The sequence below is a fragment of the Lynx rufus genome, unplaced genomic scaffold, assembly GCF_022079265.1.
Source record: "Lynx rufus isolate CCGP_SWC_20201006 ecotype Redwood Valley unplaced genomic scaffold, mLynRuf1.p SCAF_7, whole genome shotgun sequence".
NCBI lineage: Eukaryota > Metazoa > Chordata > Mammalia > Carnivora > Felidae > Lynx > Lynx rufus.
Window position 1 is genome coordinate 37,760,307 of NW_025814889.1, and position 17,549 is coordinate 37,777,855.

The 17,549-nt window shown below is 39.5% G+C and overlaps 1 protein-coding gene across 1 annotated transcript in view; it reads right to left on the reverse strand.

The window, feature by feature from the left end:
- LOC124502354 (maestro heat-like repeat-containing protein family member 1) overlaps positions 1–5,842 on the reverse strand; it is a 76,465-nt gene extending 70,623 nt beyond the window's left edge. The window contains exons 1-6 of the mRNA XM_047066978.1: positions 5,613–5,842; positions 5,162–5,284; positions 4,081–4,243; positions 2,918–3,010; positions 2,334–2,488; positions 1,824–1,964 (exon numbers count right to left, since the gene is read on the reverse strand). Of these exons, the coding sequence (XP_046922934.1) occupies positions 1,824–1,964; positions 2,334–2,488; positions 2,918–3,010; positions 4,081–4,243; positions 5,162–5,284; positions 5,613–5,717 (780 nt within the window). The 5' untranslated portion in view covers positions 5,718–5,842. The remainder of the gene's footprint in view (positions 1–1,823; positions 1,965–2,333; positions 2,489–2,917; positions 3,011–4,080; positions 4,244–5,161; positions 5,285–5,612) is intronic.
- Positions 5,843–17,549: the final 11,707 nt, after the last annotated feature.

Below are 17,549 nucleotides of genomic sequence, written 5' to 3' on the forward strand. Positions count from 1 at the left end.
TTGCCCAATAAGCTATACTTATTTTCATATAATCTCATTATTCCACAGAAACCTATAGGGAAATTCAACATTGCAAGTATTGGCTGCCTTCAAAGGAGCAGGATAAATTTTAAAAAATCAACATTTCCTCTCCTTTGGTCTACCTGATGGATTTCCAGTTAGGGCCAGCTTGCTTAAATAGAGCTGGCTAGTGCTAGTTGATGTCCAAACAAAATTATACTGTGGGCTGATAACTATCTTGATTCTTGACCACCATTCCTTGGAGAGAGGGAGGAGGAGGAATGAGAAGGAGAAAGGGAGTAGTCAAAACATTCCCACTGTCAGCCAAGACATGAGGTGAAATTTCCACCTGAATAATCTTCAGACTAGTAGTTGGTATACAAATTTCAGCCTTCAACTGGCTAATTGGCTACATAGAGCAAACCTTTGTTCCAAATTCATAGACCGTACACCAGGCAACATGGAGACATGTGCCAGAAGGGAGATTAAACAAGAGATTGTGTGGCTGGTCCACTAATGTGGAAAACTCAGAGCATATGTGTGAGAAAGGCCATCCCTTCATATACCAAGGAAAGTGTATTTGAGGTGGTAGCATAACAGTAGACTGAACACTGTAGTCACTGGAAACTTGATGCTAATGTGTGTTGCACTCAAAAAAAAAAAAATCCTCCTCTTTGAAATTCACAAATGCACATTAGCATATTTAGTAACCCTGAAAAATATGCCTCTCAGATGCGTATTGGTGCATAATTGACCAATATGTGCAGCTACCATGCTCTAAAATCCATCACTGTGTTAAAACTGAAGTCAGATTCCCACAGGTTTGTCCCAGCCAATGACTGAATATGGCAGGTCCACTAAAGCGGGCCTATTAGTCCTTCAAGATATAGGACTTTTCTGATGGGTAACTTCGGTTCAGTGACTCCCTGTTGGCTTTACTAAAACTTTCTTACAACTGCACTATAATCTAAAACCTTCCTCTCTTTCCTCTCTCCTTCCCTTCCTTCCCTCCTTCTCCCTAGCCTTATCAAGGGCCAGACATACATCATAGTCTGATGGCTCTCCAAATCCTCTCTGGTTCTATCCCTGTTTTCCCTCACAGGTGTTTCTCCAATAAATCTCTTGCACCTCTAATCACATGTTAGTATTTGCTTCTTGGAGGACCAGATTAGCCTACATACTGAAAGCTCTGAGAAGTCCTGCATTTAAGATATTTATTTAATTTTAACTCAGTATTTCCCACCCATTTTGCTAACTAACACATCTTCTTTTTGCAGAATCCCCATTAAAATTTGAAAGGAAATTGGTTTGAAGAATGCCATTGAAATGGAAGAAGGACTTAAACAACAATCAGAAAATTTGGGTAGTGGTTCCGAGTCCTCTGCTCCTAAAAATATCTAATATTGGTGTAACACTTCTAAGGTAGGCAGAATATAGCAATGGCCCCCCCAAATTCCAGAGCCTTTCTCCCAGTTATTCAATCAAGCAGTCATGTAGGTGTTTATATGAAGAGATTTTGCAGACATAATTAAAGTCCCATACCAGTTGACCTTAAAATAGGGACATTATCCAGGTGGGCTTGATCTACTCTGATGAGCCATTTAAATCTGAGTCTAGAGGTAAGAGGAAAGTCAGAGAGATTCAAAGTGTGAGATGAATTCAAAATGGGAGTGGCAGAATTCCAACAAAACCTCACTTTACAAAAACAAGTTTCAGGCTGGATTTGGCCTGTGGGCCGTGCTTTGCCAACCCCAGCATTAATTACTCAGTAAACATGGAAAGCATAAACCCATTAAATTATCTTCTCACCCCATTCCAATCACCTGGGAAATGTAGAAAGGTGCCAGTTTTGCAGACATCAAAGTCATTAACCATCGGGTTAAACGGTTCACTTGATTCTTGAGTTTGGATGGTGGAATGAGGAAGAAGAGATGGCCAATTATCACCAGAGCTTCCTCTGTCACCTGTGCCCAAGGAAACACAACAAACTTGCCTCACCTCAGGGATGAAGGCAAGATAATCCTTTAGAGGCTTTGCCTTAGTCCTCTTTGTATCTGCAAGGTTTAGCACAGTGCCTAGCAAATGATGGTAATCAGTAAATGTAAGGTTGCTTAATTGCATACATATTATGTGAACAGACAGTGGAGTTTTCTGACAGTACCATTTTAAGGAGAATGGGAAGAGGAACCTGAGGAGAATCACCCTGCTCTTTTGGAAGAGCCATTTAAGTTATCCTCCCACCAATAAGTGGCTAGACATGGCCCTGTCCCATCTTTGATTCAAGACTTACTCCTTCAGCCCATGCATCCAGCCCCTGCTATCTACAATCCCACCTTGTTGTTGCTCCTCAGGGACCAACGATTGAAGAGAACCCGAAGGGTGAGGTAAGCCTTGATGGACAGCGCCTCTTGTGTGATGTCCATTATTTCATCATTCTTAGTACCCAGATCCAGATGTTTCCGGGCACTGATGACCAATCCTTTGAGCACTATGAGGGTTACAGGGAGTTTGAGCTGCACATCACCTTTCCTTTCCCACAAAACGAAACATACATACATGTGGGCACAGTCTTCTCATCCCCAACTCTAAAAGGGTCTGTGGTGTCCTGTGCTGGGAAACACCAACCCATTCACCATCTCCCCAACTATCTCTCTTTTCTGACCACACTTTGTCCACACAGCAGGGAAAGGGAAAGTGGTTGAGGCTGTCTACACCCACAGCATCCCTAATCAAACTTGGTCCTTGCCCCAGATCAGGCGAAGAAAAGTCAGATGGAGAAAAGCAGCTGCTCTCAGACATTTCCTGCCCCTCCCCAGCCTTCTGGGATCCATATTCAGAGGGACCCAGTCTCATTCTTCCCTTCTTTCCTCTCTCCCTTATTCCAGTAGAGTCTTCCCCAGACCCTCCTAATCCTCACCATGACATACTGCCAACATGTCATCCTCCTTTTGGGCCATCCTCAGAAGGTGCAGGATATATTCCCATGTGACACCAATGTAGGGGTCTGCACCTAAGAGAGAGAGTACAAGAAAAACATCCCTAGCCCAGGGAGGGGTGCATCCTAGCCTTAGTGTAGGAAACTCTATAGATTGGGAGGCAGGAGACCTGGGTTCTGATCCTAGATCTGCCTCCAGAGTCTGGGCAACCTGGAGCAAGTTACTTAATTTATCTGAGTTTCAGCTTCTTCAACTGTTAAATAGGACTACAATTCCTGATGTGACTGCTGCACAGGGCTGCTGGAAAGATTAAGCTCAATAATGGATCTTAGCACAGCATACAGATACAAGATATTGGTACAGCCTAGGCATGAACACTCCCTTCCAAGGACCCTTAAGGAAATAAAGAGTGATGATGTCTGAAGTGGATGTGAAAACATTTGTCCTGATTATATCAGGATACACATTTCCAATTTCTGTTACTGTGTCCTCTGAGCTTGCTGTGCAGCCTAAACCACATGCCTTGTCATTTTTATCTTAATGCCCAGAAGGTCAGCTGACTTCCCCCAGATTCTCTTTGGCCCCAGTTCCAAGTGGTAAAGGGAAGTCACTGTCATAGGCCGGTGACTTGATTATTTTTTCATACTTTGTGATTGGGAGAGGGGAGTGGAATGAGTAAGAGAGCCACTGCCATCACCAATAGCCACCAGGATAGAGATTGTATGGTGATTCTTGGCTTCATCCTGCTACACTATTACCTTCCAAGCCTCTAATCAAATTCAAAACTTAAGGTTCCCTTAAGTAAACCACTCCTTGCTTCCTCCTTTGCCCCACCCCACCACTCTATTCTGCCTTCTCTCTCCACCTGGAGTCTTCTCTCCAGCTCCACAGTCTCTCATGCCCTAATATGTCCTACTCTGCCATTCTTGGTCTCCAGAAACTCCCTCCTGAGTTCCCAGCAGCCCAATAGGGACCTAGTTTGTCCCCTTCCCATCTACACATACACCCCATGACTGAACTAAATGGAGATGTCCAATGAGAGGAATCAGGAGGATAAAGCTAGTCTAGAATAAATACAATGCCCCCACCCCCTGCTGGCCCTATCCTCTTCTCAGACTAACTCTTCCACAATAGGGATCTATACCCTGGCAGAAGATGAGTCTCCCCACTGCAACCAGGAGACCGTTTGGGGGCAGGTTGTTCAAATGCCATCTGTCCCACAGCTTGAAGATGACTATTCCTGGAGACTGGAACCCCAGAGCCAATAGGACTTCAGTGCACAACTCCTCCAGTTCTCCCTCTGGCTTCTGAAAAGAGAAAGACTAACTGTTCCAAGGCTAATCCCCTAGATGAGTCCCACAGCTCTGAGAATCAGATTTGGTCAATAAGTGATTCTCCTCCATCGAATAGGCAGGAACTCACCTACCACCCATCCAACAGACACCTTCCCAGTGATGGAGGGCAAGAGCTTCCTAAAGTGTGCAAAGAACAGGAAGACAAGAAATCCGCACAATCTGTGTATTGGGGTGGGAGTGGGGATTAAGGTTTCCAAAGCACAGAGGTTTCACTGCAGCAGCAAGTGAATCATCAGGAAAGTGGGTACATTACAGAAGCAACTTTGGAAGTCCCTGGAAGGTCAGTGGTCTTGATCAGAAGACAGGCCTGCCAAAGAAGGCAGGCAAACTGGAAGGAAGATACCCCATAGGTAGGTAGTTAACAAAGAAAATAAGGAACCAGATTAACCCAATGTCAGGGAAGTAAGTACAAAGTATGTGAATAGATGGATAAGTAGATATCATGAATGTTCAGTCTAAAGGTGGGTTAGCATACAGATATGTGGGTTTAAATAAGTTAGTAAATAGACTGAGATGCTTAGTTGAGTTGTAATAACAAAGGTGACCACCTAAGGAATCCCAGGACACAGTCTGAAAACCAGGTCAGGCTCTGAGATCAACAGCCCAAATCCTTCCCCCTTTCCATTTCACTCCTCCTGCCTCACCACTTCACTTCACTACTGTATCTTCCAGTTCTGTCTATGTCACAGTTCTTGAGATAGGCTCACAGTACAAGATATGGACTCCAGCAAACTGTTTAGAAATGAGATACTCATATCCAAGTTCTCACATAGTTTCCAAGTGTCATCATCCACCAGAAAGAACTCTTGGGCTCATACCTGGGGTGCTTTCTTTCCCCAAAGCTCCCAACCCAGAGGCACAGCTCCTCACCATGGTCTTCATGTAGTCAACGATGATATCTGTCACCTTCTGGCATCGTGGAGTTGCCATCTTGTTATTTAGGATTTTGACTTTCAGCAACTTGAGCGTTTGTAAGACATTATCTGCTGACAACTATAGGAGAGAGGGGACTCAAGGAGAAAGGAAGGTTGAAGGGTAAAGATAATAAAGAGAATAATGATCCCTGGTCAAGAAAGGAAGAGGAAGAGTGAATCTAGAAAGAGGATTAAAGCTGGATCAGAGGTTGAGGAGTGAAGAATATGGGTCAGACTAGGAACACTGGAACTAGACCTGGAGCTATGAATGGACTGGACCAAGTAGTGCTCTGCTGACTGGAAATTTTCCCACTCTCCTGGCACAATGGGTGTGTGCCCAACCAAATACCTTGATCGAGATGGTCCTATGCTGGCTGGAGCCAGGAAGATGTCTGAGATGTCCTCACCTGACCAGCAACTTGGAGTGCCTCCATAAAGTCCTTGATTTTCTTTTCTGAGACATCCAAGTTCCTGTCCGTGATCTCTGAAGAACCTACCATAACTATAAACATCTCTATAAGAAATAAAAATGGTGAGGAGGGGGAGCTGTTTGTCTCTTGCTATAGGTGGGTATTTCATTACAGGTGGGTATCATGGTATGATGAAAACATGCAAAGAATAATTAAGAATCAGAAGACACAAGTTTGCCTCCTGACTCAGAGTCTGTCCCCTACTAGCAATATATCCTTAGGCAATTTATTTAACTCCTGGAGACTCTATTTATTCATATGTAAAATAAGTATAATAAAAATTAACATGAGAGTCAAAAAAGATGAGATAGGTACTATTAGGTATCACTTTCAGCATTTCAGCCTGCCCTTTGGATCACATCTTTTCCCTTGACATTATAAAGTGCTTTCTATGGGTGAGAGTTGGATAGAGATTTGGAGTAGGAGAGTACTTGTCTATAGGACTACAAAAATTTCATAGAAATAAAATAATTTCATATTAATAAAATTGACTATTATAAACTACAAACTTATATTCCAGTGACATATACCCATAGTTTTGGTTAATAATGATAGGGAAAAAAAGCCAGAAAATTAATTTAGTCTGAGTTCAGTCTATCTACTACCAGCAACAATGGATTAGTTATTCATTCATTCATTCATTCATTCATTCAAATGTTCTGGTTTGTCTTCACTAAAGGCATTATGTAACATGCCTTAATTTACTCATTTGTAAAAGGGTCATCATTGTGGTAGTGATAGTAGAAGTAATAGTCATAGTAGTCGTAGCAATAGTAGTAGTAGTATCTAACTCATAGAACTGTTAGGAATGTTATATGAAATAATATATGTAGAATAGTGCCTGGCATATAGTATTAACTCAGTAAATATTGATTATTATTCTCAATTAGAAACTGTTGGCACTCTACCTGAATCCACAACATCCCCATATCTCTACAGGAGAAGAGCCACTTATTGTCATTTTAAGACCAGGCTCTGGACATTAGATCAGGAGTAGGGGTGCAAATGAGACAGTCACAAAAAGCAACTAGAAAGGAAGTGTTTTACACAGAAGGAGAGAAAGAGGGAAAGGAAGAGAAATAGAGAGATGCTACTTAAAATAAACAAACTCAAGTTTCCAAAGACATGTAGAAATCTAATGCTACAAAAGATAGACAACATAACAAAATCAACAATTGGAATAGGAAATTACTTCAGAGGAGATTAATTTTGTAAAACAGTCTCTCAAAGACTTTAATAAAATAATAATAATGATAATCATTGTCACCATCCTCTTCTCCTCCACCTCCTTCTCCTCATGATCATCAAATCAATGTGCTTAGGGTGCTAAAAAAGTGAAGAAATAATTTCCATCTTAAAAGAACAAATAAAGACCGAATGAAATAATTTATAGGTAGATATGAAAAGAACCAATTAGAAAACTTGGAAATGAAAAACATAGGCATCAAAATTTGAAATCTCAACAAATAATATATAATCAAGACTGAATACAGTTAAAGAATTAGTAAATTAGGGATGCCTGGGTGCCTCAGTCAGTTAAGCGTCCGACTTCAGCTCAGGTCACGATCTCGCGGTCCATGAGTTCGAGCCCTGCGTCGGGCTCTGGGCTGATGGCTCAGAGCCTGGAGCCTGCTTCCGATTCTGTGTATCCCTCTCTCTCTGCCCCTCCCCCGTTCATGCTCTGTCTCTTTCTGTCCCCAAAATAAATAAACGTTAAAAAAAAAAGTTTAGGGGCGCCTGGGTGGCGCAGTCGGTTAAGCGTCCGACTTCAGCCAGGTCACGATCTCGCGGTCCGTGAGTTCGAGCCCCGCGTCGGGCTCTGGGCTGATGGCTCAGAGCCTGGAGCCTGCTTCTGATTCTGTGTCTCCCTCTCTCTCTGCGCCTCCCCCGTTCATGCTCTGTCTCTCTCTGTCCCAAAAATAAATAAACGTTGACAAAAAAAAAAAAAAAATTAAAAAAAAAAAAAAAGTTTAAAAAAAAGAATTAGTAAATTAGAAAATAGTGAGGAATTCACCCAGTGTGCAATGTAGGAAAATAAAGAAAATAATTTTTAATAAAAGAACAAGTAGCAGGTGTGTTGGATGGACTGAGAGGAGTTCCAAAAGAATGGCAGGATGGTAATATATAAAGATAACTGAGACTTTTCTAGAATTGAAAAAAAAAAAAAGACAAGAATCCTCTGATGGGAAGTGTAACCCAAGTACTCACCAGGACAAATAAAGATAAACTGATGTTTCAGTGACACTACAGAACATCAGGGATAAAAATTAAAATTCTAGAGCCACTAGAATAAAACACAAATTACCTACAAAAAATAACAATCAGCTAGTTCCTTAACAGCAACAAGAGATGCTAAAAGATAGTAAAGAAATATCAAGATGGATGTTGTACTCTACCCTATAGAGTAAGAGTCTAAAATAACGACTGTAGGGGCACCTGGATGGCTCAGTTGGTTAAGCGTCCAACTTCAGCTCAGGTCATGATCTCATGGTTCATGAGTTCAAGGCCCATGTCAGGCTCTGTGCTGACGGCTCACAGTGTGGAGCCTACTTAGGATTCTGTGTCTCCCTCTCTCTGCCCTTCCCCTGCTTGCACTCTGTCTCTCTCTCCCTCAAAATAAATAAACATTAAATAAAGTTTTAAATAACCACTGTAGTAAATATAAAAGAATGTGTAAATAATTAGGTAATCGAAGGGGAAAATAGAATGATTTTTTTAAAAAATTCAATCCAGGGGTGCCTGGGTGGCTTGGTCGGTTAAGCGTCTGACTTCGGCTCAGGTCATCATCTCACAGTCTGTGAGTTCGAGCCCCGCGTCGGGCTCTGTGCTGACAGCTCGGAGCCTGGAGCCTGTTTCGGATTCTGTGTCTCCCTCTCTCTCTGCCCCTCCCTGTTCATGCTCTGTCTCTCTCTGTCTCAAAAATAAATAAACATTAAAAAAAATTCAATCCAAATAAAGGCAAGAAAATAGAGAAATTAGAGACATATAACAGGTGGCATATTCAGAAAATGCTTTTAAAGAGGGTAGATTTAAGCCCAGATATACTAGTAATTACATTCAATGTAAATTTATTACATGTTCCAATTAAAAGAAAAAGATGTCTAAACTAAATTAACAAAACCAATCATATGCTATCTACAAGAGACACATCTCAAGCAAAGGATGCAGAAAGACTGAAAGAAACGGAAAGGCAAAGATATATCAAGCAAACATGAATCCAAAAAAAAGCTAGTATAGCTAGATTAGCAGCAGATCTTCAATAGATCTTAAGGCAAAGAGCAGTACTAAAGAACATCATTTCATATTAATAAAAGATTTAGTTCACCAAGAAGATACACTCTTACATTGGATGAGTTTAATAACATAACCTCAAAATGTATAAAGCAAAAATTGATAGAACAAAAAGGAGAAACTGATAAACCCAGGTTTAAAATGTCAGGTTTTTTAACACCTATCAGAACTGATAGAACAAAAAGATAATCAGTAGGAATATAGATTTGGAAACTATTATTAACAAATTTATATAATGAACCTACAGAACACTGTCCCCAACAACTGCAGAATGTATATTCTCTTCAAGCATACATAAAACATATAAAAGTCGATTGTGTGCTGGGCAATACGGCAAGAATGCACAGATTTCAAACAACTAAGTTCATATACATGTTTTCTGTCCACATGTGATTAAGCTAGAAATAATAAAAATATAACCTTAAAATCTTCATATGTTTGAACATTAAGAAATATACTTCTAAATAAACAATGGAACAAAGAAGCAACCTCAATGGAAATTAGGAAATATTTCAACTGAATGACAAAAATATGACATGTCAAAATTGCTATGAGGCAGCTAAAACTCTTTATAGGGGAGTTTACAGCATTAAATATAAACATTAATTTGAAATAAAGTAAATGTTTTGTATAAGTGAAAAGTACAAGTCAGAAATAGAGTAATCCTCAAAAATCGAAAACAAATTGAAACAAACAAAGCTCATTGCATATTGTTAGTGAAATCAGAAAGAAAAAAATCAGGAGAGAAATTATTTCAGGTGATTTTAAAATCCAGTATTTTGTTTGTACAATCATAATGGTGTATATTCTAAAGACAAAAAGAATCTTGAACTGTGTTCAATAGTCTCATTGTCAGTAATAATATTGGTATAACATTCCGAAAATGTCATATGTATATTTTTAGCTTAATGTAAATAAGACATGTTAAAAACTAAAGGAAGTAAAACCCTGTGTTCTAGTTAATCAATTTGTTGCCTCTTAGCTTCAAATCTACCCCTTCATGCTTCACTCTGTAATACAGAAACTGGACCCTGAAACATTTCTTCTTTGCTAGTTGACATGATGATGTTAAGCTTTATTAGTAGACGGAGCTAGAAAAATCTGCAAGATGAGCTTCTACTCTTCCATTCCCGTGGCATGGTATGTTTGTGGGACATGCAGTGGTGCTCACTATCCAGAAAGTTTTGTTGCCAGTCCCACCTCCTCATTCCTTAATCACCATCCTTGGCTTGCCAGCAACCCAGCAAAAAAAAAAAAAAAAAAGAAAGAAAGAAAAAGTTCAAAAGAGCTTTATTAGTAACAGCCAAAATGTCCTCCAATACATGAATGGCTAAATAAACCATAGTACATCCATACCATAGAATACTACTCAGCAACTAAAAACAAAACAAAACAAAACAAAAAAAACTATTGGGGCATCTGGGTGTTTCAGTCGATTAAGAGTCTGATTCTTGGGGCGCCTGGGTGGCGCAGTCGGTTAAGCGTCCGACTTCAGCCAGGTCACGATCTCGCGGTCCGTGAGTTCGAGCCCCGCGTCGGGCTCTGGGCTGATGGCTCAGAGCCTGGAGCCTGTTTCCGATTCTGTGTCTCCCTCTCTCTCTGCCCCTCCCCCGTTCATGCTCTGTCTCTCTCTGTCCCAAAAATAAATAAACGTTGAAAAAAAAATTAAAAAAAAAAAAAAGAGTCTGATTCTTGATTTCGCATTAGGTCATGATCTCACAGTTTGTGGAATCAAGGCCCACATCGGGTTCTGCGCTGACAGCACAGAGCATGCTTGGGATTCTCTCTCTCTTTGCCCCTCCCCCTGCCTCTCTCTGTCTTTCTCTCTCTCTCAAAATAAATAAACGAAAGAAAGAAAGAAAGAAAGAAAGAAAGAAAGAAAGAAAGAAAGAAAGAAACTATTGATACATGCAACAACCTGGGTAGATCTCAAGAGTATTATGTTAAATGAAAAAATCAATCTCAAAAGGTCACAATGTTATGACAAATTTAAAGGTTTTCAATAAATTGGACAAATTCCTAGAAAAAAAGGATGCTCTATTAAAACTGACATAAGTAGAAAAAACTGAATAGTCCCTGCTCCTAAAGAAATTTAACTTGGGGCGCCTGGGTGGCTCAGTCAATTGAGTGTCCAACTTTGGCTCAGGTCATGATTTTGCAGTTCATGAGTTCAAGCCCTGCATCAGGGTCTGTGCTGACAGCTCGGAGCCTGGGGCCTGCTTCAGATTCTGTGTCTCCCTCCCTCTGTGCCCCTCCCCCACTCATGCTCTGTCTCTCTCTCAAAAATAAATAAACATTAAAAACAAATTTTAAGTATACAAAAAATTTAAAAAGAAAAAGAAATTTAACTCATAATTAATAGCCTTGCACAAAGACACTCCAGGCTTAAACAGCTTCATCAATAAATTCTACTAAACATTTAAAGAAAAAATAATTCCACTTATACACAAAATTTCCAGAAAATCAAAAAAAAAAAAAAAAGGGAAGGGAACATTACTCAACCTGCATTATGGTGATACTAAAACTTTAAAAAGATTGTACAAAAACAGAACACTGAGGCCAATCTTTCTCATGACTATAGATGTGAAAAACTTTTTTTTTTAAGTAAAAAACTAAATCAAGCAATAATATATAAAAATTCGGGGCACCTGGGTGGCTCAGTCGGTTAAATGTCTGGACTTCAGCTCAGGTCATGATTTCACTGTTTGTGGGTTCGAGCCCCACATCGGGCTCACTGCTGTCAGCACAGAGCCTGCTTCAGATCCTCTGTCCCCCTCTCTCTGCCCCTCCCCTGATTGCTTGTGTGCTCTCTCAAAAATAAATAAACATTTAAAAAATTAAATAATAATAATAATATATAAAAAATTATAACCCATAAAAACCCATAAAATACCTAGGAATAAATCTAACCAAAGAGGTAAAAAATCTATACACTGAAAACTATAGAAAGCTTATGAAAGAAATTGAAGAAGACACCAAAAAATGGAAAAAGATTCCATGCTCCTGGATAGGAAGAACAAATATTGTTAAAATGTTGATACTACCCAAAGCAATCTACATATTCAATACAATCCCTATCAAAATAACACCAGCATTCTTCACAGAGCTAGAACAAATAATCCTAAAATTTGTATGGAACCAGAAAAGACCCCGAATAGCCAAAGCAATCTTGAAAAAGAAAACCAGGGGCGCCTGGGTGGCGCAGTCGGTTAAGCGTCCGACTTCAGCCAGGTCATCTCGCGGTCCGTGAGTTCGAGCCCCGCGTCAGGCTCTGGGCTGATGGCTCAGAGCCTGGAGCCTGTTTCCGATTCTGTGTCTCCCTCTCTCTCTGCCCCTCCCCCGTTCATGCTCTGTCTCTCTCTGTCCCAAAAATAAATAAATGTTGAAAAAAAAAATTTTATAAAAAAAAAAAATAAAAAAAAAAAAAAAAAGAAAAAGAAAACCAAAGCAGGAGGCATCACAATCCCAGACTTCGAGCTATACTACAAGGCTGTAATCACCAAGACAGTATGGTACCAGCACAAGAACAGACACTCAGAACAATAGAATAGAATAGAGAACCCAGAAATGGACCCACAAACGTATGGCCAACTAATCTTTGACAAAGCAGGAAAGAATATTCAATGGAATAAAGACAGTCTCTTGAGCAAGTGGTGCTGGGAAAACTGGACAGCGACATGCAGAAAAATGAACCTGGACCACTTTCTTATACCATACACAAAAATAAACTCAAAATGGATGAAAGACCTCAATGTAAGACAGGAAGCCATCAAAATCCTTGAGGAGAAAGTAGGCAAAAACCTCTCTGATCTTAGCCACAGCAGCTTGTTACTCAACACGTCTCCAGAGGCAAGGGAAACAAAAGCAAAAATGAACTACTGGGACCTCATAAAAATAAAAACTTCTGCACAGCGAAGGAAACAATCAGCAAAACTAAATGGCAACCGACAGAATGGGAGAAGATATTTGCAAATTACATATCAGATAAAGGTTTAGTATCCAAAATCTATAAAGAACTTATCAAACTCAACACCCAAAAAAACAAATAATCCAGTGAAGAAATGGGCAAAAGACATGAATAGACATTTCTCCAAAGGAGACATCCAGATGGCCAACTGACACATGAAAAATGCTCAACATCCCTCATCATCAGGGAAATACAAATCAAAACCACAATGAGATACCACCTTACACCTGTCAGAATGGCTAACATTAACAACTCAGGCAACAACAGATGTTGGCGAAGATGTGGAGAAAGAGGATCTCTTTTGCATTGTTGGTGGGAATGCAAGCTGGTGCAGCCACTCTGGAAAACAGTATGGAGGTTCCTCAAAAAACTAAAAATAGAACTACTCTACAACCCAACAATTGCACTACTAGGTATTTATCCAAGGGATACAGGTGTGCTGTTTCGAAGGGACATATGCACCCCAATGTTGATAGCAGCACTATCAACAATAGCCAAAGTATGGAAAGAGCCCAAATGTCCATTGAGGGATGAATGGATAAAGAAGATGCGGTATATATATACAATGGAGTATTACTCAGCAATCAAAAAGAATGAAATCTTGCCATTTGCGTGGATGGAACTAGAGGGTATTATGCTAAGTGAAATTAGTCAGAGAAAGACAAGTATCATAGGACTTCACTCATATGAGGACTTTAAGATACAAAACAGATGAACATAAGGGAAGAGAAGCAAAAATAATAAAAAACAGGGAGGGGGACAAAACAGAAGAGACTCATAAATATGGAGAACAAATTGAGGGTTATGGGAGGGGTTGTGGGAGGGGGGATGGGCTAAATGGGTAAGGGGCACTAAGGAATCTACTCCTGAAATCATTGTTGCACTATATGCTAACTAATTTGGATGTAAATTTTAAAAAATAAAAAATAAAATTTAAAAAAATGTTAACCCATTACAAGGTCTACACACACACACACCAGCAACTTAAACCACACCAAGGGGGGCGCCTGGGTGGCTCAGTTGTTTAAATGTCTGATTCTTGGTTTTGGCTCATGGTTCGTGGGTTCCAGCCCCACATCGAGCTCTGTGCTGGCAGCATGGAGCCTGCTTGGGATTCTGTCTCCCTTTCTCTCTCTCTGCCCCTCCTTTGCTTGCTCTCTCTCTCTCTCTCAGAAATAAATAAATAAACATTAATTAAAAAAAAAAAAACTACACCAAGATCCATTTCTCCCCTCATCAGATTGACAAAATTTTCAAAGCCAATAAAGCTTAGAAAAACAAACTCTGCCATACATTGCTGGTAGGTGTACAAAATGGCATGACCCCAATGGAGTGACGTATTGCAACATCTAATAAAATCACATACACATTAACTCTTTGCTCAGCAAATTCCATTTCTAAAATTTACCTGGAAGCTTCTCTTCTATAAATATGAAACAATATGTGGACAAAATCACTCATCATAGTATTGCTTGTAACAGCAAAATACCGGAAACAAAATGCCTATCAATTGGAAACTGGATGAAGAAACTATGGTACCTTCCCCAGTGGGGGAATGTGCAGCTAAAATGTGAGGAAGATCTCCACAAAATGATATAAAATTATGCTACCTTTTGTGTAATAAAATGATAATATATGTGTACATTTTTGTGTATGTATATATTCTTATGTATGTCTATAGTTTTGCTTATTTTTTTTAATGTTTATTTATTTGCTTTTGAGAGAGAGAGCATGGGGGGTGGGGGCAGAAAGAGAGGGAGACACAGAGTCCAAAGCAGGCTCCAGGCTCCGAGCTGTCAGCACAGAGCCTGACATGGGGCTCAAACCCACGAACAGTGAGATCATGACCTGAGCCAAAGTTGGACGCTTAACCAACTGAGCCACCCAGGTGCCCCTAAGTTTTGCTCCTTTTTGAAAAGAAAACGCAGAGAAAGGATAAAACCAGAAACTAATAGAAATGGTTACTTATTGGTGCGTGAGGGAAGAGAAAGAGAGAAATATGGGATCAAGACTCCTTCAGCTTGGAGCACATGGGTGGCTCAGTCGGAAGAGCCTGCAGCTCTTATCTCAGGGTTGTGAGCTCAAGCTCCATGCTGGGTGTAGAAATTACTAAAAATAAATTAATAAGCTTAAAAAAAGACCTCTTTGGCTTTACCTCTTTATAAAGTTTTGACTTTTCAACCATGTAAATGATTCATGTATTCAAAAATAAGCTAAATCCAAAGGGGACAAAAAAGACAGACTCTATAAATGAATAAAACAGAAAGAAGTGAACCTAACTGCATATGAAAGTGATTATATAACTACACAGAAAAGTATTCCAGTAACTTTTAAACACAATACCTTAAGCATATGCCCTTATTGGGATATATTCTAAAGATTAAAAGACCTGCAAAGAAGCCTTGAACTTTACTTACTGAGTTTGTTATTGGTAGTGTTATTGGGGTAGTGATTCTGAAACTATTCTGTATATTGTAGGAAACAAATTGTTTTTCAGGAAACAGGACTGTTATCATGGAAAAAGGCAGATGCAAATATGGAATGGGAGCCCATGATGTTCAAATTTTAATTAATTTTAAATAATTTAATTAATAATTCATGATTTAAAGTATCACTGTGTCCACTGAAGAGGCCTAGAAGCAATGACCACACCTACTACCTAAAATCTACTTTCTACATACTATTCATAGCCTGGTCTTAAAAAAAAAAAAAAAAAAGCTTCTTGGAGAAATGGTTGATTACTGATTGGGAGTAGGAAAAGTACAAGATAAGTCTCTACCTGTTTGTGCCAGAAACAGGGAAGTGCTCAAAAACTAATGGGTATGCATTAAAAGGACAGAAGATCCAGATTAAAGGTTTCTCTCACTATCCAAATGAGCAGCAATTTGAACATCAAAAAAGAATCATAATAGATTTAAAATCCATTTAAGAGGGGCGCCTGGGTGGCTCTGTCGGTTAAGCGTCCGGCTTCGGGTCAGGTCATGATCTCATAGTTCCTGAGTTCGAGCCCCGCATCGGGCTCTGTGCTGACAGCTCAGAGCCTGGAGCCTGCTTCAGATTCTGTGTCTCTCTCTCTCTCTGCCCCTCCCCTGCTCATGCTCCATGTCTCTCTGTCTCAAAAATAAATAAACATTAAAAAAATTGTTTTTAAATAAATTAAATAAAATCCATTTAAGAAAAAAGAAAAAGGAAGGAATCCATGGACCCAAATTGGAGCTAAAAAATGCATGGTAGTTATAGTGGGGGAGAGAATGATAGAAATACAACTACAAATGAAATAATTGATGCAGTCAAGAAATATCAAAGAACAAAATATTGACAAGGCCTCAAAGCATCACCATACATGTCATGTATTAATTATAACAGGAAGAAAGTACTTTCACAATAGAGAGATCTGATGGATACCACTACACCAAATGATCAAACTTAAAATTATCAATAATACAACTGATGTTATGTGTTCCTGATGATGCCATGGGAAATGCATATCACCATGTAGTATTTTTGCCCACTTTGTTTAACCTGAATCTAAAATGGGAAACAGTTAGTCAAATCCAGATTATGGGACATTCTACAAGACAAGTAAAGGCAAAAATGTTGAGTGGACTATTTTAGGTGAAAGGAGAATACGATGATCATCTTTTTTTTTTTTTTAATGTTTATTCACTTTTTGAGAGACAAAGACACACACAGCATGATCAGCGGAGGGGCAGAGAGAGAGGGAGACACGGAATCTGAAGCAGGCTCCGTCCGACAGGAGGGCTCGAACTCACAAACAGTGAGATCATGACCTGAGCCAAAATTAGACACTTAACTGACTGAGCCACCCAGGCGTCCCTGCAATAATCATCTTTGATTGGATCTTAGCTGGGGAGAAAAAACAGCTAGAAAGGAAATTCTAGCTATAAAGAAAATTTCAAGGATACTTGGGGAAATTTGACCATAGGCTATATGACAATAATAATATTGTATCAATATTAAGTTCCTTGAGATAATAAGGTTATTAGAATTTCCTTTTTTTAAATGTTTACTTATTATTTTGTGAGAGAGAGAGAAAGAGGGAGTCAGCATGAGTAGGGAAGGGGCAGAGAACAGGAGACACAGAATTTGAAGCAGGCTTCAGGCTCTGAGCTGTTCAGAGCCCAATCCAGGGCTCGAACACACGGACTGCGAGATTATGACTTGAGCTGAAGTTGGATGCTTAACTGACTGAGACACCCAGGCGCCCCCTCCTTTTTTTTTTAAGGGGATACATGCTGTAATACTTAAAGTCTATAATATAAGTGTGAAATTAATTTGGAATGATTCAGATCTTTATGTGTGCGTGTCTGTGTATGGATTGAGAGACAGAGACAGAGACAATATGAGATGAGCACAAATATGGCAAAATATTTTAGCAAACTGGTGAATGTAGGTTGAAGAATAATAAGTGTTCATTACATTATTCTTTCAACTTTTCTATAGGTTTGGTATTTTATTAAAATAAAATGTAAGAGAGAAATTAAAATTCACCAGTCATCAAAAGACACCATTAGGTGAGTAAAAATGGTAAAGCTCAGAGTGAAAAAAGATACATATCATCCATAAGATCAACATAGTAACCATACCCAAAATAT